The sequence below is a fragment of the Leptopilina boulardi genome, unplaced genomic scaffold (genome assembly GCF_019393585.1).
Source record: "Leptopilina boulardi isolate dan_hultmark-lab unplaced genomic scaffold, ZJU_Lbou_2.1 LbouV2_325, whole genome shotgun sequence".
Lineage (NCBI taxonomy): Eukaryota > Metazoa > Arthropoda > Insecta > Hymenoptera > Figitidae > Leptopilina > Leptopilina boulardi.
The window spans coordinates 2045764-2067268 of NW_026137891.1; the positions used below are offsets into that span (position 1 = coordinate 2045764).

Consider the following 21505-nt stretch of genomic DNA (forward strand, 5'->3'; position numbering starts at 1 on the left):
CACCATAGTTACGACCCAATTCCTATCAGTGAATATTTGTATGTATATAAAAACTCAAAGAAACCGGCTATTTGCAATCAAAATCTGGAGATATATATATATATATATATGTATATATATAATACATATAAGGGATTGCCGAACAAACGAAGCGAAGGGAAACCAATTCCTTTTTACGGGGTCGTTTACCCTTTCGAATTTGGGTCAACATTTTTCTCTCTACAGAATAATAATACATATATATTATATATATGTGATTTCTATCGCATATATATATATATATATATATATATATATATATATATATATATGAATGCGGTGAGAAATTCTCAAGTTCGTATTGAATTTCAAACTTCTTCTTTTTTTATACTCGCGGGCGTCATTCAAAATTAGGCAACTTTTTTTTAATACTAATTTTTTCTATACATATAATTTATTTGACAAAAAGCGTTTTCGGAATGTATAATATTAAATTTAAAAAAAATCTCATTCAAAAAATAATTATTAAGAATTCAAAGTTTAAAAAATTGAATTGAATTATATATATATATGAATCCAAATTCAATTTAATTATATTCAGAATCGATTGAATTATATTCAAATTCGATTGAATTTTTTTTCAAATTCAATAAAATTATATTCATAATTCAATTGAATTCAGATTTGATTAAATTTAATCCAAATTCGATTGAATTACATTCAAATTTGATTGAATTTATTCCAAATTGGATTGAATTATATTCAAATTCAATCGAATTAAATTCAAATTCGATTGAAATAAAATATTTCAAAATTCGTTTGGATAAATTTTCAAATTCCTATTAAATTATATTCAAAATTGAATTTATATAAAGAATAAAAGATAATAAATTAAATTTTAATCCTTATACTCAATGAAAAAGGAAAATAATTTAGAATTTGCGCTGCATTTTTCTCCTCTGAAATAAAATGAAAGTGATGTTTCTGCCATGGGAAACTCATACAATCGCGCATTTAGAATTCCCCCTTGATTCACGTTTTGTAGCTCTCTCTCTCTCTCTCTCTCTCTCTCTCTCTCTCTCTCTCTCTCTCTCTCTCTCTCTCTCTCTCTCTCTCTCTCTCTCTCTCTCTCTCTCTCTCTCTCTCTCTCTCTCTCTCTCTCTCTCTCTCTCTCACTCTCTCTTTCTCCCCGTATATCGACCCCTAGAATTTTCCTGGTAGAAAAAAGGGTCGATGACACCCCTCCTAAATTCTAAGCCACCTTTCATCTTGAATTCACCCGGAAGTCGTAGACCATGCTCTCTCTCTTGTCAAAACGGTCACCAAAGGACAACTAGATTTTCGATTTAATATTCTACCTCTCTCTCTCTCTCAACCTCTTTACTTTTTTTTTTTTTTAATATGAAATATAATAAATTTTTTTTATCTATAATAATTTTTTTTTTGTTTACTATACTATAATTACTCCTCCTTGTTTACTCCTATAATTATATATAGGATATAATTTTATATTATTTTTTTTATTTTATAATATAATTTATATATAGGTATAACTATATAAAATTAATATCAAAAAAAAATTGATAAATAGATTTCTTTATTTCAAAGAAAACAATATCTTTGACAAATTTTTCATTGCTACAAAAAAAATTTATTTGTTTCAAACAAATTATTTTTGATCCAAAAAAAAAAATTATCTTCGTTTCAAAGAAATTTTTTATTTCATTCAAATAAATGTTTCTTTGATCCTGTATATCAATATTAAAATTTCTTTGATTTAATACAAATATTTTTTTCATTAAAAAAAATTTTCTATGAAACTAAGAAGCTTTCACTCAGAGAAATGGTATATTTGTCTCCACGCCAACTAACTCATTTATTTGTTGCAAATATATTTTATTTCATTGAAATAAAAAATTTTGTCTGAGACAAATATACGTTTATTTAACTCAAATATATTTTATTTAGTTCAAATAAATCATTTCTCTACGTGTTTCTTTCAAAGAAAATTTTATTTTTAATGACAGAATACAAGTCAAAGTAATTGGTTTCTTTAAATCAAAGAAATCTTTTCTTTCACTGCATATTTTATATATTTACTAAATTTTTAATGAAAAATGAATAAAAATTGATAGAAATTCGAACTAATTCAAAACTTAATAGACATTTATTAAACGCAAAAAAATTTATTTGATTCAAATACTCGATTATATTTGACTATTATCAAATAAACATTTACTTGAACCAAATAATTTTTTTGTGTTTAATAAATTGTAATTGAATCAATAATTTTTTGTATTTGAAATGAATACCTTTTAATAAACTCAAACAATAATTATTTAATACAAATAAATATTTATTTGATAGTAGTCAAGTAACCGATTATTTGAATCAAATAAAATATTTATTTGACAATAGAAAAATAACCGATTATTTGAATCAAATAAATTTATTTTCAGTTTATTTGATTTAGTAATACATATTTTTTTTATACAGCTAATTTTTAGGTAATTTTAATTTTAATTTTAATTTTTTAGCTAATTAATTTTTTCCCCCAAGAAAATAAAAAAGTCTTAATTAAAAAAAAAAAAAAATTTTTTTTTGCAAATAATTATTATAAAAAAAAAGAAAAATTTTGTTCATGATGAAGAAATAAAACAAAATGGCGTTTGACGCTTTGTAGTAATGGCATCGTGGTGTAACTGTTCGAAGGAGAGGGGGGAAATTCCCACAAGACCAAGCAAGTGACCCCTGTATTCGAGGGTTCGTCACCCTTCGTATATATGTATACATATATACATTGAATGCATTCAGAGCGATCAAAGATATATAGAAAATATTTTTCAGGAAAAATCCCTTGGAAAAATTATTCAGTCACTTATTCAGTCGATCATGCCATCTACCTGTACTACTTGGAATTATTGTATACAAAATCGTTTCCACGTACTCTTTGAAGGTAAGATATTGCCTTACAATGATAAAAGACCAACGTTAATAATTTTACTTTCACAAAAATTATACCATAATATTTCGGTCGATAAATTGGGTTTAAAAAAAAAATTGCTAATTTGTTTAGTAAAAATTAAATTAATAATACAATAACAAATTATGAATAATTATTTAATATTATTTAATTTATAAATAATTTTATTATTATAATTTTAACTAATTAAAGTAAAATCTTTCTTAGAAAATAGTTTTGAATCAAAGAAATTTTATGTAAGAATTTTTAGTATTTTTATACTAAAGAAATTATTTCATTCAAAGAAATATATTTCTTTGATTTATAGAAAAATTTTTCTTTAATTTAAAGAAACTTTTATCAAAAACATTTTTCAAAACGTATTTTTCAAAAAAAAATTCTATTTATAAAATGTTTATCACTATTTTTTATTACTAATTTAATTCTCTAAATTTTTGAAATAAAAAATTAATTACTAATTGAGATTTAGAATAAAAATAAGAAAGTAATTATATTATTCGTCGGTGAAAAAAATTATTTAACAAGAACATTTTTTTTTCCAGATCGTCAAGAAAATTATCGAGATGAACGTCGTTATACGTTATATGTCAATGTGAAATTTTTTTATCGACTCAAATATTGATAGAATAAATTCTAGATTGATGATTTTCTTCAATGTATAACTTTCACAATATTGAAAGAGCCTCCATCAAACTGGAAGATACTTTAATTAACAATGAAATACCTTTACGTTCATTAATCACTGTGTCAAGGAACAAATTATTTTCATATATACAATTCACCATTATTATAAATTCCTAAATATAAATTGTTAACATACAGTGAAAAAAAAAATTATTTGATTCAAATACCCGATTTACTTGATTATTAACAAATAAATATTTACTTGAACCAAATAATTTTTATAATATAATAATAATACAATAATTTAAAATAATATAATAATAATAATAATAATAATAATAATAATAATAAAAATAATAATAATAACAACAATAATTTAATAATAATATAATAATTATAGTAATTTATAATAATTTTTATTTGAATTAAATAAATTGTATTCGAATCAATAATTTCAGTATTTGAAATAAATACCATTTAATTGATTCAAATAATAATTATTTGATAATAGTCAAGTAATCGAGTATATTTGAATCAAATAAATTTTTTTTTTTCATTTTATATTTTTAAATTTATATTAATTCAGAAAGAAAATTATTTGTAATTATAAAAAATTAAAGAAAATAATTCTTTTTACAAGTTAAAAAAACAATTTTTAATTATTATAATTATTATTATTAATTTGTAATTATTACAATTAAACTAGTTTGATTTTTTCAATAATTATTTTTTAAACCAGTGTAACATTTATACAATATACCATTTGACACACGCGATATATTTTAATATGCAAATTTATTTTGTTTTTTAATATCTAAATACACTCGCGACTTCTGCATACATTTAAAATATATACGTTGGAGGAGAATTTTATTTAATTGTAACTGATTGTCAACAATGAATAAAACGTTGAATCAAATTGTATATAGATATATATGTTGTTAATTTATGAGAAGAAGATGTAGAATAAATAAAATCGATTCTATTATTCATGTTTTATTTTTTCCATTGAATAAACGGCACATTTGAGAAAAAAAAATTTTTTCGAAAAAATAATACACGTGGAATTAAACGTATTTTTATACTTTTTTTTAAAAAATACAAAAACAAAATTTAAACAAAAAGAAGTTTAAAATACATTACAAAAAAAAAATTTAAATAAAAATAGCAATACAACTTTTTGAAATAAAATTCATAAATTAATAATATTAATTAATATTATTAATTAATATATTAACTTCATTATTAATTATTTAAAAAATTAATTATTTGCTCTCATTAAAAAATAATGCCAAAAATAAATAAAATTTATGAATGATTTTTTTTACAAATTAAAAAAAAATATTTTGTAACAGATTCGTAAAATTCTTATAGGAGGACAAAAAAGGACACTAAACTGGTTTGTCTATAATTGGAAAGTTTAAAATCACCTGTCCGTTAGTATTTTTTTTTTTTTATATTAATCCACGATTTCAATTAAAGTATGGACGAAATGTAATTGGATGTACGATAACGATATATATATATATAGTGGAACTTCTTTTTATAAATAAAAAAAATATACATGTGTGTTTCTTGGTATATACTTAAAATTTATACATAGTATATACACACATACATTGATACTGAGTAACAACATGGTTTAATAATCGGACACCGGTTTTCTCAGACAGTCACAATTTTACCTTCGCGAGAATCGAATACACAGATAAATTTCATTTACTCGCGGCAGTACCAGTTAACTTGTGAGTCGTAACGAATTTATTTTTTCATTTTTAAAAACTTATTATTATTTTATTTTTCAATTAATATATTTTTATTTTATTATTAATATTTTATTATTAATATTTTATTATTAATATTTTATTATTATTATTTTATTATTATAATTATATTTTAAAATTATTATTTTATTATATTTTTAATATTTATATAATATTGTTATTTATTTACTTTTTTAAAAAAGCCATTAATACGCTCAGCGCTCATTTTTGTACTCGCGATAATAAAATATGTAGTTAAAACTATATTAAATTTTTTTACAATTTTATTAATTTTTATTTACTTAATTAATTCGCTTTTTTTAAATTAATAAATCTTTTTGTTCATGTTAATAAACAATTTTTTCATATACTGCAAAGAAGATTCCATTTTATTTATAATTTTCAAAAAAATATATTTTATGAGATTGAAAAAAAATTATTCAACTAAACAATTACTTGACTATTATCAAATAAATAGTTATTTATAGCAAATAATTATTATTTGAGTCAATTAAATATAAAAAAAAATAGTTCGAATAGGTATGTGGTTTATTTGATTTAAATAAAAAATTTGTTTCAAATAAATATAATTATTTTTTATCAAAATAATTATTACAATGAAAAAATTTTATTTGGTTCAAATAATCAGTTATTTATATCATATAAATATTTACTTGAACCAAATAATATTTATTTGAATTAAATAAACTGTATTCGAATTAATAATTTTTTTATTTTAACCCAATATCGTTTAATTGACTCAAAGAATAATTATTTATTTGAGAATTCAATAACAATCAAGTAACTATAATTATTTGAATCAATTAAATATTTTTTTCAGTTTGTTTGAGTCAAGGAAAACTTAAAAAATTGGTTCAAATAAATATTTATCTATATCAAATAATATATATATATTTTTATTTTATTATTAATATTTTATTATTAATATTTTATTATTATAATTATATTTTAAAATTATTATTTTATTATATTTTTAATATTTATATAATATTGTTATTTATTTATTTAAAAAATTCACGGGACAAGCCCATTCGTAAATTATTAATTAAATATTAATTATTATTAATTCTTAAAATTAAATTATTATTGTTATTATAAGCAAAATTGCTATTAACTAATTTCTAAATATTTTTATATTATCAAAATTAAAAAAAAATTTTAATAAAATACAAATAATAAATCCTAATAATAAAAATTTAAAAATTTATTTTAATGATATTAGTAACAAAGATTGAAATTTTAATTGTTTTTAATTAAAATATTTTTTTTTTTGCGATTTTTTTTACAAAGGGTAAAAAATATTTGATTATTAAAAATAAAAAAAATATTTTAACTAAAAGAAAAAAAAAATTGAATCATTTGTTTATTTAATGAAAATTCAGTTTTATTTTCTAGTTCCGATGTCCTGAATAATTAATACCACAGAGGCTGACAATTCAAAGGATTTGAGTTCGTTTTAAAAAAATATTATACAAATTTAAAAAAAATTTTGTTTTTAAAAAAACCGGTTAAATAATTAATTAATTAATTAATTAATTAATAATTAATTTTTCATATTTTAAAATGAATTTCATGATCCTTATTATTTTTGGATCAATTTCGATAATTGCCGCGTCTAATCCAATTGTCAATATAAAAAATGGAACACTCGAAGGTACTATTATGAAAAGTAGAAAGGGCAAAGAATTTGCAGCATTCAGAGGAATTCCTTATGCGCTTCCACCATTGGGTGAATTAAGGTTTGAGGTAAGTAAACAGAAAAAAAAAAAATTACAAATTTTTATTTGCAAATTTTTTTCTTGGAGAATTAAATTTTTTTTGCCTGTATACTAATTTATTGAACTATTATGATAATTTTATTAAATGATAATAATATGAATGAATATTCGCAATTCATCTTCATTTTAAACAAGTTCATTTTTTTTAATTTTCCTTTTTGCGATTCGGTTATTGAATTAAATTTTCATATACGAATGATGTATTATGTAATTAGCTTTGTCATGAATGATTAGTATGACGAAGAATGAATATCTAATGTATCAAAATGTTACAAGTTTAATAAAAAAAAAAAAATAAAATATAATTTTAAATATCCTATTTCAATATTATATTTTTTTTCTTTTGTATTCAAAATGCTTTTTTAATACATTAAAAGTTGTTAATTAATCATTTCAGTTAATTAATTAAATTATTATTATTATTTATTATATGAATTTGTTTAAATTAATAATTAAATAATTTATTAACCCAAATTTTTTTTATAAAATTAAAATAAATGCACCGGAAATTAAAATGAAAATTAAATCTATTTCCATTTAGTTAAAATTCGTGAATATTTAATTAATTGAGTAATCGCGGAAAAACATGTTCAATTAGTTATGTCAATTTATGTATCACAATCGAGTATCGTTCAAAAGATTCATAATCTTATGTAATATATATATGAGAAAAATGATAATTTGCAAGAGAAAAAAAAAATAATTTTCTTCAAAAATAATCATATTTTTGTACAATAAATGACGAAAAAAAAGGATTTAATTTTGAAACAGCTTGTCCTCGTAGTTCTTCCTTTTTTTTATTTAATTTGTTTCTTAATTTATTCAAGAAAAATGTATCAAGGTCCCTTGAAAAGAATGTACAATATTTCACCGTGAAAGAATTTTCTCAATGAAAATAAAAGTGAAACTATTAATTCATTAAAAAATTTGTTCCTTTTTTTAATCACAGTTTTCTAAAAAAAAAAAAAATATTTTAATTATTAATAATCACAATAAATATAATAATAAAAAAAAATATTAATAATAATAACAATAATACTTAATTTGAAAATAATATTTTCTTATTAGAAACAGACGAACAGACAGACATTGCAAGTAATTATCTTTTCGTGGCTCCTCCAATTGTTTTAATTATTCAATTTAAAAATAAAGTAATTATTATTCATATCATTCATTTTTTAATATCCGACTTTTTTGGGACAGACCTGAAAAAAAATTCTATTAGAAAAATAAAATAAAAATAGGTACACTGAAAAATAGTATTGAATCAAAATTCACTTATCCGTACACCCAGAAAAATGTTTTATTTCAACCAAATATAATAATATTTGAGTTAAATAAATGTATATTTATCATAGCCTATTTATTTGGCGAAAATAAAATTTTTTTTTAAATCAAATGAAAATTTATTTGAACCAAATGAAAATTTATTTGAACCAAATAAAAATTTATTTGACCCAAATAAATATTTATTTGAACCAAATGAAAATTTATTTGAACCAAATAAAAATTTATGTGAACCAAATGAAAATTGATTTGAACCAAATAAATATTTATTAGACTGTGAGACAAATAAATTTCTCTGTGTTTGTGTATTCGATTAAATATTTCCTTGATCCAAGAAAATTTTTAATAAATTTTTTTTGAATTAAGAAAATTAGTGAATCATAAATACGAACAAATTTTTTTGATTCAATTATACTTTTTTTTCAGTGCAGCAAAAAGGATATTTCATATAATTATTTACTCACCTTAATAACATATATATATATATATTTTTTTTTTAAAGCCACCAAAACCAGCGGCATCATGGGACAAAATTTATTCCGCCAAAAAAGATCCAAATATATGCACACAAAGAAATATTTACACACATCAAGAGGAAGTTGTAGGCGATGAGGATTGTTTATATCTCAATGTTTACACACCAAAATTAACAACAAATTTAAAACATAAAAATTATCCCGTTCTAATATGGTTTCATGGAGGTGGATGGGTGACCGGTGCAGGAAATTTAGATTTCTATGGACCAAAATTTCTCCTCGATCATGATGTTATTCTCGTAACAATAAATTTCAGGTAATTTAATTTTATTTTAATTTCTTAAAATATACAGATTATTATTATATATTATTATATATATAATAATAATTATTATAATTATTAATAATTATTAATTAATAATTATATATTATATACAGATTATTATATAAAATATACAGCATTATTCAAAGTATACCGGTGAAAAAAAAAATTTATTTGATTCAAATAATCGATTCCTTGACTATTAAATAAACATTTACTTGAACCAAATAATTTTTATTTCAATTAAATAAACTGTATATTTGAAACAAATATCTTTTAATTGACTGAAATAATAATTATTTATTTTTAATAATTTATTTTAATAAAAAATAATTTTTTTTTATTTTATTCTTAGTTAGAATAAAAAATTTACAAAAAAAAAATTCTATTTATTATTTATCAAAAATTGAGTGTTGCAAATAATATTCAAATTTTTACGATTTCATTATATAAAGATTGGGTCCATTGGGTTTTCTGAGTACAGAAGATTTAGTGATTCCTGGTAATCAAGGAATGAAGGATCAAGCCCAATCAATTCGATGGGTTCATGAAAATATTGCCAATTTCGGTGGTGATTCCAATAGAGTAACATTATTTGGAGAAAGTGCAGGCGGTGTCAGTACTCATTATCATATGTTAAGTCCCCTTTCGAAAGGTAAATTTAATTTAAAATAATAAATAATACCAAATAATTGTTAATAACAATAATAGTAATAATGATATTAAAAATAATAAAAATAAAAATAACAATAAAAATAAAATATTATTATAATTTGATATTCATCATTATTAGCAAATAATTAGTTTAATTAAAAAAAAAATTAGTTTAATTAACTAGTTCAACTAATATTATCTATTATTATCATTATTAAACTAGTTCAACTAATATTATCTATTATTATCATTATTATTATTTAAAGCAATTTTTTACTCGTACATCCAGTAACGTATTTTACAACAAATAAATTTTTAGTCAGGAAAAATACTGGATAAATATTTATTTATAAAACCGTCATACACAAAGTTTCGAAACCAACATTGGTTTCCTCTTCAAGTGAAAAAAATCTATAACAATATTTTTTATTATTTTTATTATTATTATTATTATTATTTTTATTATTATTATTATTACTATTATTATTATTTAGCAATTAGTTTAATTAACCATAATTTAACCAATTAATTTTCAGGTCTATTTCATCGTGGAATTTCACAAAGTGGAACAGCTCTCTGTCCTTGGGGATTGACAAGGCCAGGACTGGCAAAAAAACAAGCAGAGAAATTGGGAAAACTTATGAAATGTCCGACAGGCGATTCTCGAGAATTATTAAAATGTTTGAAAACAAAAAATCATATTGACATTATTGCCACAGATAGAGATTTTCAGGTATATATAAAAGAAAAATTTAATCAATAATAAATTTCTATTTTTTTTTTTCAATTAAATATTAATGGAACGTTAATAATTTTAAAAATCACACTTTTAATTTTAAATTTCATATATACGATTTTAATGATGAAATTTAATTGAAACATAGTTAACTAGAAAAATATCGTAGAATGTTATATATATATATTTGAAATAAAATATATTTCTTACGTCATTAAAATTTTAATGTTAAGAAAAATTAATTCCACGCGTGCGGATTAGAAGTTTGTGTGTATGTGTATATTTAAAATATTTGCATAAAATCGCTAACATATTACACGAGGAGAAATGATAAACAGAAAGTTTAATTTATATGTAAAATCTAGGCCGGTTGCAAAATATTTCTTGTCCCTGCATCCCATGCGTGAATTATAAATGAATTCGTAATGTGTGTAATGAAAGGGAAAAATATGCCATTACATAAGATAATAACATTAAATTTCCTAAACATTATCATTATTATTATTATTGCATTTCATTCATCTAAAAAAAAAAAATTATTTACTCTCTAAATCTGAATTAGTAAAAATGTTTACTAATTTAAATTAGTGATTCACTTTTTGCTTCTGAATTAGTAAAATTTTACTAATTATTAGTAACTTTTCCTAACAATTAGTAAAATTTAACTAATTTAGAAACAAAAAGTGAGTAACTAATTCAAATTAGTAAACATTTTTACTAATTCAGATTTAGAGAGTACAATTTTTTATATTCGGATAAAAAAATTATTTTTCAATATTATTATTTTAGGTCTTCGACTATTGTCCAATGATACCATTTAGACCAGTTATTGAACCCGATCATTCCGGAGCATTTTTAAAAGAAGATCCAGCAATAAGTTTAAAAAATGGAAAAATCTCTGATATACCTTGGATGACGGGTATAACTTCACACGAAGGTGCTATAAAATCGGCAAGTAAGTCAAAAATCGAAAGTTGAAAGTAAAGAAAACAATACTCTTAAATTAAAAAAAAAATATTTCGAAAATATTATACACCCAGAGAAATGTTTTATTTGAAACAAATATAATTTTTTCCAGCCATTTACGGACTCTTTGATGGAAAATTAATAAAAGAACTTAATGACAATTTTGAAACAATTGCACCATTAAGTTTACTTTACGAAGATGTTTGTCCAAAACATTTAATTAAAAATGTCACACAAAGTATTCGCGATTTTTATTTAGGTGATCAACCCATTGATGCATCGACTAGATTCGAAGTAACTGATGTGAGTTATAGAAATAATATAGAATCAATTTAAGTATCACTGGAAAAAGAAAATTTATTTTATTCAAATAATCAATTACTTGGCTATTATTAAATATTTATTTGTATTAATAATATTTGTATTAAATATTTATTTGTAACAAATAAATAATTTATTTGTATTAAATAAATATTTATTTGATATATTAGTCAAGTAACCGATTATTTGAATAGAAATAAATTTTTTTTAGTGCATACAAGTAAATAAATAAAAATATTTTTGTTATATAATAGTTAATTAATTATTTAAAAAATAAAAAAATATTTTTCATTTAGATGTATTCTGATGCGTGGTTTATCGTTTGTGCTGACAATGCAGTGAGAGATCATCTTGATCTTTTGTCATCGCCAATTTATTATTATTATTTCGGGTACAGAGGAAGCGCGTCATTTAGCAAATTATTTGGTGATCAAGAACGAGATTATGGAGTAAGCCATGCAGATGATCTTCAATATTTGTTTCCAGTTGGAGAACAATTATTTCAAGATACACCACTCACTACCGAAGATCATAAGATAATTGATCTTTTAACAAGTCTTTGGTTCAATTTTGCAAATACTGGGTAATTTAATATATTAATATCTATTTAATTTATGCAATTTATGTGTAATTAATTAAATACTTAATTCGACTCAAGTTAATTAAATAATTAATTATCTTCAATTAATTATATAAATAATAAGCTCCAATTAATTTAATCATTAATTAGCTTCAATTAATTAAATAATTAATTAATTTCAAGTAATTAAATACTTATTTAGATTCAATTAATTAAATATTTAATTAGCTTTAATTAATTAAATAATTAATTACCTCAAATTGATTAAATAATTATTTAGTTTCAAGTAATTAAATACTATTTATAATTACTATTTACTATTAAATATTTAATTAGCTTCAATTAATTAAAAAATTAATTAGTTTCTATTAATTACATATTAATTAGCTCAAGTTAATTAAATAATTAATTAGCTTCAATTAATTAAAAAATTAATTAGTTTCTATTAATTAAATATATAATTAGCTTTAATTAATGAAACAATTAACTTCGATTAAGTAAACAATTAATTAGCTTCGATTAATTAAATAATTAATGAACTTAAATTGATTTAGTTACTTCATTTGTAATCAATTAAATTTTCCTTTTTAATTTTTAGAAATCCAACACCAGAAATAACAACGAAAATTCCAGTTAAATGGAAATCAGTGAAAAGTCATCATTTGGAATATCTTCATATAGAAAGTTCTAAAACTATCTTTATGGGTCGTGATTTACATTCTAAGCGAATTAAATTTTGGAATAATCTACAATATCGCGAAACACATATTTTAAAGAATGATAAAACATTGAGGGATGAATTGTAAATTAAAAAAAAAAAAATGTTTAATCATTATTATCGATTGAAATTTTTTCATTTTAATTGTTGAAAAATTTTTTATTAATTTTGTTAAAGCAATTTATTTTACTATCTGCATAATAAGCAGTAATTTTAATAATTTGTTGTAAAATTATTATCGTCATTGTTATTATATGTTATATAATTAGTGCTAATATTTTAATTATTATATATAATTTAATTATATATCGTTAAATGTAAATAGACAAATAAAATTTCAAATTTGTTATTAAAAAAAAAAAAAAAATACTATTTATTTTAAAAATCCTCTAAATTTTAAAAGCCAAGAATATACTGAATTTATGAATAAATTGAATTAAAATATTTTAAAATAGATTTCATGAAAAAAAGCATTCATTGAGTATGATTTAAATTCTAATGAATTATTGAGAGATGAATTGTAAAAAAAATACAATTTTTTTTAAGATGATTTAATATTTCTTTAAAAATTCAATGGAATTTTTGCTTGAACCTATTTTAAATATATCGAAATATATCGAGACTGAAAAATTTATATATTTGCCATTTTTTTTTATCTTGACAAACAGAAATTAACCTATACAGCATTGTATATAATTCGAAATTAACAATTTAATATAATTTATGAAATGTTTAATAAACATTAAAAAATATAATAAACAATTTTTTCAAAAATGAATGAATTAGAAGAAAGTACAAGTGCTATTGCAATTGACGAAAATATAACAGCACCCTTAATGTGGAATTCACCTTCTTATTGTGAAATTTTAGATTTGCAAGAAAATCATTACGAAGAAGTTATCGAATTAATAAAAGTATTACAAATTAATAATACTTATTAAAAAAAAAATAACCAAAAAAAATTATATAATAACGATATAATAGAGAAATAATAATTATTATTTTTATAATTAGGAATAAAAATTAAAAATTTTATATTCTTCATTGAAAACATAACAGGAACATTATCTTAAATATGATCCAATGTGCAGAGCAACAAATTTAATAGAAGATTCAGAATCAAAAACAAACTATTTAAATTTAATTCGACTTTGGATAAAAGACAGTACAAGTTTGATTGCAATTAGTAAAACATCTGGAAAAATTATTGGCACCATCATTACTAGAATTAACAGTTTACTTGACAAGACAAACACATACAGTCGAATTAATGTACGTTATCAATAATTATAAAGTCAAAAAAAAAATATTAAAAATTACCGACACAGAAATCTACCTTACCGACTGATGACAAAACAGTTTCCTTAAAAATGAAAAAAATTACCGATCTAGAAACCTACCTTACCGACGGATGGCTCAAATTTTTTTACCATCAGTCGGCAAGGCAGATTTCTAGGTCGGTAATTTTTTACTTTCATTCTTCAAAAAACTGGTTTATCATAAGTCGGTAACGTAGATTTCTGTGTCGGTAATTTTTTTATATTTTTTACCATCTTGTTAATTTTTTAATTATCTATGTATATATGTAATTAATTATTGAAAGTATAGATATTTCAAGGAAACGCTCTAAATTCAATAATGAGTCTGAAAAATTCCTTAATTATTCAATCGGATGCCTATAACGTATTTAATACCGACAATTATCTAAGAATTTATCTTATATGTGTACATCCATCTTCAAAAAATTTGATCCAAGATTTATTGTACTCTTCGTATGAATTGACAGCAGCTCTTAATCTCAAAGCAGTTGCAGGAATTTTCACAACAACAAGAGATCAAAAAGCAGCTGTAAAAATTGGTTTCAAATTCATATCGAAAATTCAGTACAATAATTGGATAACCAAGGACGACAATATCCGAGGAAATCCGGGAATTAATAATAATTCAGTGGCTTTTATGGGACGAATAATACCGAATCGCGTGGAACTAAATAAAATTTTAAAAATTAGAAAACAAATTTGGAAAATGGAAAAAGACACCTAACTAAAAAAATACTAAAAAAAAAAATACATTAAAAAAACAATTTTTAATTGCGATTTACAAGTTTATATTTACGAAAAAAGAAAATAAATAGATACAATAAATACCTACATATAAGTATATATATGAAATATTACAATTATTACCTGATAATTTGCATAAAACTAAAAAACAGATATTTCTTTTTTTAAAAAAACCATAAAAACAATTTTTATCACAGTAATTAATAAATGCAAGAAATCACTTCGGGGAGATTATATATAACTAACGTATAAAAAGTTAACAGTAATTAACAATAAAGGAAATGATTGCGAAATATATTTTTAAATGCCTTTTAAAATCATTGACAAAAAAAAAACTATTTCTAACTCAACATTTTTTTTAGTTTACAAAAAAATAATTTTAATTTTAAAAAACCTATAGTTTTTGAAAATCGAAAAATTTGTTCGCGCAACCAAAAAATGTTTTTGACATCAAAATATGTATTTTTTTTTTTTGTCAACAAAGGCGAACAAAAATCACAAACACATAATTGCCATTACTAAAATTGATAATAACATTTATAAACACCTTCACAATGTATTCTCTTTTTTATAATCTTAAAATTCAACTGTACAATCTACACAGCATTTTAATGTTAATTTTCAATTATTCATTTTATAATAATGACAATCACGATTTTCTTCATCGATACTTAAAATTCTAAATCTTTGGTACAAATAATAACTTAAAAAATTTGCGTATATTAAATAAAAAAAAAAAAGAATTAAGAAAAAACAAATATTTTTAGAAAAAAAATTTTAAAATATCCTAAAAATAAAAATACCATATAGAAAAATAAAAAAAAGTGTCAACTAAAAAAAGTTTAATAAAAAAAAAATAAATAAAAAAATCGAAAATATTGGATAAAAATTGTGTTCACTACGTTTCAAAAATTTTTTTTAAGAATTATTAGGTACTATAAGCAAAAAAAAAAAAAAATTCTCTAAAAATGCATAATATATCTAGCTGTGTAATGAAATATAAATAATAATTATTGAAGAGGTGTTCGTCGATGAGCTGTGGTTGGTCTTGGAACTCCAGATCGACTTCTATTTCTTTTTGGAGGCGCTAAATTCGTTTCAGAATCCGTATTGTAGGTGAGAAAAATATTAGACAAATCCGGAAGTGCTTGCTGAAAAAAAATTTTTTATTAAAATTCGAATCTGAATTTAAGAAATATTAATTTATAATTTATAAAGTAATTCAATTTCGAATATGTAAAGAATAAATAATATTAATATTAATACACGGAGAGAAATCTGCTGCGATTTGCGCATGAGCATGTCCATAGGAATATAGCATGGACACTTCCAAGCAAAAACCATAAGATTCCATCTGAATATCAGGTGAGACTCATACAATAATACCTCGCTCACTTAGGATTTTTGCTTGAAAGCGTCTGTTACTATATTCCTAAGGACATGCTCATGCGTAAATCGCACCAGATTTCTCTCCGTGTAATAATAAATAATATTAATATTAATAATAAAATATATTAATATTAATAAAAATAAATAATATTAATAAATAATATGAGTGTTATTAAAAATAATTTTTAAAAAACTTCGAAGAACAGTAAAATTACGTCTTTATTGCTTCCAATTGAAGGAGCAGCTTGTGCTTTTCTCATATTATTTCCAGTGTAAGCAACGCATTTTAATTGCCATTCACCAATATCCTCATTCCAATGAACATATCTTTCAATCATAGTCTGAAAAATGATTATTAAAAAATATAATCAAAATACATAATTAAAATTTCTTTCAAAAAAAAAAAGAAAGAAAAAACAATTTTTTTTCAACATTTTCAAAAATGTTTAATATTTTTTTTTTAATTTTCAAAAATATTTTTTTTATAATACCTGATATTGAGCAGGAATGTAACTATTTAAAACAAGTTCCTGCAATTGTAATTCTCTTCCAATTCCACGGACACATTCCAAAAGTCCTTCCATTTCACGTTGATGTTCTTCTTGTAAATCAGAAAGTTCCGCTTTCGCTGACAATAGCATTGTTTGTATTCTAGCTAATTTTTTCGTTTTACCAGCAGCCTCCTCTTGTAATGACGAATATTTCTCCTCAATATCTATTCGTTCAGCTTCCTTTTCTTCAATGGCCTTTTTCAATTGTTCCTCACGACTTTTTCTCTCCTCCAATTCAATTGCTGACGATGCAAGTAAACGTTCTTGTGCCTCGGCTTTTTCCAAAAGATTTTCACCACCAACTAAAATTTTATTCTGTAAATTCTGCATTTTTTCTCTTAACGCTTCCTTCTCGCTTCTGTGGAAAAAAGAAAATTAGTTTCATTTAATTTTCAAAATTCACATTTTTAAATAATTTATAAAAAATATCAATATTAAATATTAATTACAAAAATTAATTTTTAATAATAATTAAATGGATTAAAAAGAAGTAAAAAAAAAATATGCAAAACGTACTGTGTGCGCTTAAGTTCATTAACATCGTGATCATCGGAAAATTTATCATCTTTCTCAGCTTTATCAACTTTTTCCCCATCCTCCACACCATCATCGAGTTCCTCCATTGTCATCATTTGACTTCTACGATGTCGTGATTTTCTTTCTCTTTTTGTTTCTCCACTGCCATTTTCCTCAGACTCGTCAGTTTCCACTTCAGTGTCAGACAATTCACCAGCATTTTCTTCCAATTGTTTTCTTAATTGTTCAATTTCCACTTGAAATTGTCGAAGAAGAGCATCTTTTGGATCCTCATTTACTCTCGCTCTATTTTTAATATTTTTCGCTCTATTCGCATAACGTAAAGTGCTGATAGTTTCATCGTAATTCAAATCCGCTGGACTGATATTTGCGCACTGTAAACATAAAGAAAAAAATTTAATTTCTTTTACAAAATTATTTTAAAAAAAAGAGCATGAATTATTAATTACCATAAGTGTTTTCGAATTACCACCAAGGGAATCTTGTAACAATCTTGTCAGCTTGGAATTTCTATAAGGCACATGAGAACTTTGCCCATCGACAAGGGCGGAAATAACATTACCTAATGTTGAAAGTGATAAATTTATTTTTGTCGCCTCTCTCAAACGAACTCCACTTGCTTTCGTTTTACTCTGACGTTCAGAACCCTGAAAAAAAAAGATTTTAATTATTTTTAATTAAATAATGAATTTTTTTTTATTATACTTTTATTTCTGAAAGGAATTTTTTCCACTTACGGCCAAATCAACTAAATGGAGTTTTCCCATTTTCACATGTTGTTCACCATCTTCTCCGGGTTGACTAGATTCCACAGTAATTGTAAAAATTGCATGCGATCTCGAACTGGAAACATTCATTGCTGTCGCTCCCACCACACCTTTAATTAGAAAGAAAAATATTTTTATAATTCAATAAATAATTAAATACTTTCATAAATAATATTTAACATTGTACACTGAAAAAAAAAATTTATTTGGTTCAAATACTCGATTACTTGACTATTATCAAATAAATATTTATTTGTATCAAATAATTAATATTTGAGTCAATTAAATGATATTTGTTTCAAATACAGAAATTATTGGTTCAAATACAATTTATTTAATTCAAATGAAAATTATTTGATTCAAATAAATATTTATTTGATAATACTCAAGTAATCGAGTATTTGAATCAAATAAATTTTTTTTTCAGTGTATATAATTAATAAAATATTACGATTTTTATTGCCAAGAGTCATAATTCTATCTAAATCATCAGCATTGTTAACAACATATCCACTTAAATCTTTAACAAATACTCCAATATCCGGCCTCTCTTTAACTTCCAATCTTGTGTTTTGATCCTTTCCCAATAAATCTCTAACTTCCTCATTATAAATTTCCAAATAAGTGGCTCTCACTAGAAACCTAAAATAATTTTTAAAAATTAATATATTTCTTTTTTTTTATTAGATATTAAATTCATTTTATTAATTCCCTAATAAGAATTATTCTATAATTATAGAAAATTTATTTCTAATATTTAAATCGGTAAAATTCACAACCATTGAGAAGGAAAAACTATTTTTCTACATAAAATTATTATAATTTTTTGTCTAAAAAATTTTTTACATTCTCTCGATCAACAATATTTAAAAAAGAAAATAATTTGTAAGTCAAAAAATTTTATTTTCCAAATGAAAAATTTTTTTTTCAATCGTTGATGATGAACGAACGCGAATATTTCAAAAGATTTTGTTAAACAGACAATAATTAAATTTTCCGAATTGAAAATAATTTATTAAACAATTTTACATATTTTTTAAGTAGGTGAATTTTCAATGATTTCAAATTCTGATATTTGAAAATAATTAAAATTTTTTTTGATTTCTGTTGGTAAAAAATTTAATAAAACTTGAAGAAAAAAATTGAACTTTAAAAATTTTCCAATTAAAAAATAATCCAAGCCCTGGAATTATTAATAAAATAAAAAAAAATTTCTTAATAAATAAAATGAATTATTACTTTTGATTTTCATCAGCCTTTGCAATGTGACCAAAAATATGAGCAAATGTATTTGGAATGATACCACGTAATTGTGGTGAAGTTTTTGCTCCAGACATAGTGTAAGTTTTACCAGTTCCCGTTTGTCCATAGGCAAATATTGTTCCATTATAGCCTTGTAAAACTTTATCAACAATTGGTCGTGCTGTTTCATTATAAATATCAACTTGACTTGTGTTTGTATCAAAAACTGCATCAAAAGAAAATACTTTTGGTGGCTCTCCTTGCGTTGCATTTGCATTTTCAACTGTTATTTCAGCATTTAATGTATCAACTTTTGTTATTATTTTACAATGTTGATCCAATTCTTTTCCATGTAAGGGACGAACTCGAACGACAACACGGACATTTTCAATTTCGCCAAGTTCAGTCGTATTATCCTAAAAAAAAAAGAAAAAAAAGTTTCTTATTTTTTCACACAAAATTAGAAAGGAAATTAAATTTTTTAAAAATTTCTAATATTTCTATACATTGAAAAATATAAAATATAAAATATAAATATAAATAATAAAAAAAAATAAAAAAATTATAACAGAAAAAATACAAACAGGAAACGAATTTTCATTTTAATGTAAAAGAAAATTAAAATAATATAATTGATTAAGAAAATTTATTTACCCTATAATGACGCATAAACTGACAGATAGAACTGTCATTTTTGCTCCAAAAAAAGAATATTTCAAAATAAAATTCTACAATACTTACCGCAGTACCTGGCATCGTTAAAAATTTGTCTTATTATTCACTAATAAAATACACAAATTCACTGCATAATAATAATAATTTTCTAATTTCGATGGGAATAAAAAAGTAGCTTCAAAAAAGAAGTAGTTTTTTTTAGCAGACGACCCCGTAAACAAATGGATCGATGAAATGACTTGCAACGACACCAAATGATATTTTGTGAGAATGTTGAAGCTTCTCATAGACAAATTATACAATTCACCAGTCGATAAATTCAATCACTTCGTTATCATTATTTTTAAAAAAATAATTGTTTATAAAAAAAATTTTTTTTTTAATTTGTTGAAAGATAAAAATTCAACTTAAAAATTTTTTTATTAATAGTTAATTAATTCTATTTTATTGTTACATAAAAAAAATATTACGTACAATAAAAGTTATAGAATTAATAATAATAATAATAAGAATAATAATAATAATAATAATAATAATAATAATAATAATAATAATAATAATAATAATAATAATAATAAAATAATAATAATAATAATAATAATAATAATAATAATAATAATAATAATAGAAAAAAAAATAATAATAATAACTTTCTCTTAAGAACTAATTTTTATTTAACTTCTTAAGACATTTCAAATACAGTTTCTTGTATTCACAGCAAAAAAATAGTTTACTAAATTTTACATAATTATTTAGTACTTTTGGATATATTCGCATTTACAAAATTCAATTTTATATGATTTACAAAACAGTTCTGTAAAATTTTAAAATATGTTCAGTATAAAATACCAAATGATTCAAAGTATTTTCAAAAAGTTTCATATTTTGCACTAAGAATTTGGAACATTTTACAAAACTGTTTTGTAAATTATACAAAATTGAAATATTTTATTATATCCACGAGCAGAAAATTTTTTTATTTTTTTCCAAAAATAAATGTATTTATAATTTTTTTCAAAATTGCAAAAATTTAACACACATTTTAGGGAAACTTTCGTAAATTACTTTGGCAC

At 21.9% G+C, this 21505-nt stretch overlaps 3 protein-coding genes across 4 annotated transcripts; 2 read left to right on the forward strand and 1 right to left on the reverse strand.

Annotated features, from left to right (window-relative positions):
• The first annotated feature begins 5203 nt into the window (after positions 1-5203).
• LOC127284740 (venom carboxylesterase-6) lies at positions 5204-13516 on the forward strand. Of its 2 annotated transcripts, none has more exons than XM_051310372.1 (9): positions 5204-5331; positions 6753-7116; positions 8938-9227; positions 9689-9888; positions 10424-10620; positions 11413-11578; positions 11702-11892; positions 12207-12493; positions 13089-13516. In XM_051310372.1, exons 2-9 carry the CDS (start codon positions 6934-6936, stop codon positions 13294-13296), a joined length of 1722 nt encoding a protein of 573 aa, XP_051166329.1. In that variant the 5' UTR covers positions 5204-5331; positions 6753-6933; the 3' UTR covers positions 13297-13516. The 2 variants fall into 2 exon arrangements, with proteins under 2 accessions (XP_051166329.1, XP_051166330.1); XM_051310373.1 differs by having other exon boundaries at positions 5211-5331; positions 6766-7116.
• Positions 13517-14273: 757 nt separating this feature from the next.
• LOC127284746 (uncharacterized) lies at positions 14274-15398 on the forward strand. The gene is made up of 2 exons (XM_051310385.1): positions 14274-14480; positions 14817-15398. The coding sequence occupies exons 1-2, from the start codon at positions 14292-14294 to the stop codon at positions 15249-15251; spliced, it is 624 nt and encodes a 207-aa protein (XP_051166342.1). The 5' UTR covers positions 14274-14291; the 3' UTR covers positions 15252-15398.
• A 730-nt stretch (positions 15399-16128) lies between these two features.
• On the reverse strand, positions 16129-20669 carry LOC127284738 (kinesin-II 85 kDa subunit). Its single transcript, XM_051310369.1, has 9 exons — positions 20499-20669; positions 19755-20173; positions 18967-19157; positions 18486-18625; positions 18198-18395; positions 17728-18122; positions 17152-17569; positions 16876-17001; positions 16129-16422 (listed from the first exon to the last, which is right to left on the reverse strand). The coding sequence occupies exons 1-9, from the start codon at positions 20511-20513 to the stop codon at positions 16282-16284; spliced, it is 2043 nt and encodes a 680-aa protein (XP_051166326.1). The 5' UTR covers positions 20514-20669; the 3' UTR covers positions 16129-16281.
• Between the last annotated feature and the right edge of the window lie 836 nt (positions 20670-21505).

What these genes read in the sequence shown, in the direction of transcription:
- LOC127284740 (XM_051310372.1), top strand. Translation starts at nt 6,934, where the DNA reads ATGAATTTCATGATCCTTATTATTTTTGGATCAATTTCGATAATTGCC. An exon ending in TGGGTGAATTAAGGTTTGAG is followed by an intron (nt 7,117 to 8,937) that starts GTAAGTAAACAG and finishes TTTTTTTTAAAG; the next exon opens with CCACCAAAACCAGCGGCATC. An exon ending in TTCAATTTTGCAAATACTGG is followed by an intron (nt 12,494 to 13,088) that starts GTAATTTAATAT and finishes TTTAATTTTTAG; the next exon opens with AAATCCAACACCAGAAATAA.
- LOC127284746 (XM_051310385.1), top strand. Translation starts at nt 14,292, where the DNA reads ATGTGCAGAGCAACAAATTTAATAGAAGATTCAGAATCAAAAACAAAC. An exon ending in ACACATACAGTCGAATTAAT is followed by an intron (nt 14,481 to 14,816) that starts GTACGTTATCAA and finishes TTGAAAGTATAG; the next exon opens with ATATTTCAAGGAAACGCTCT.
- LOC127284738 (XM_051310369.1), bottom strand. An exon ending in TCCATTTAGTTGATTTGGCC is followed by an intron (nt 18,396 to 18,485) that starts GTAAGTGGAAAA and finishes TTTTTTTTTCAG; the next exon opens with GGTTCTGAACGTCAGAGTAA. An exon ending in GTAATTCGAAAACACTTATG is followed by an intron (nt 18,123 to 18,197) that starts GTAATTAATAAT and finishes TTATGTTTACAG; the next exon opens with TGCGCAAATATCAGTCCAGC.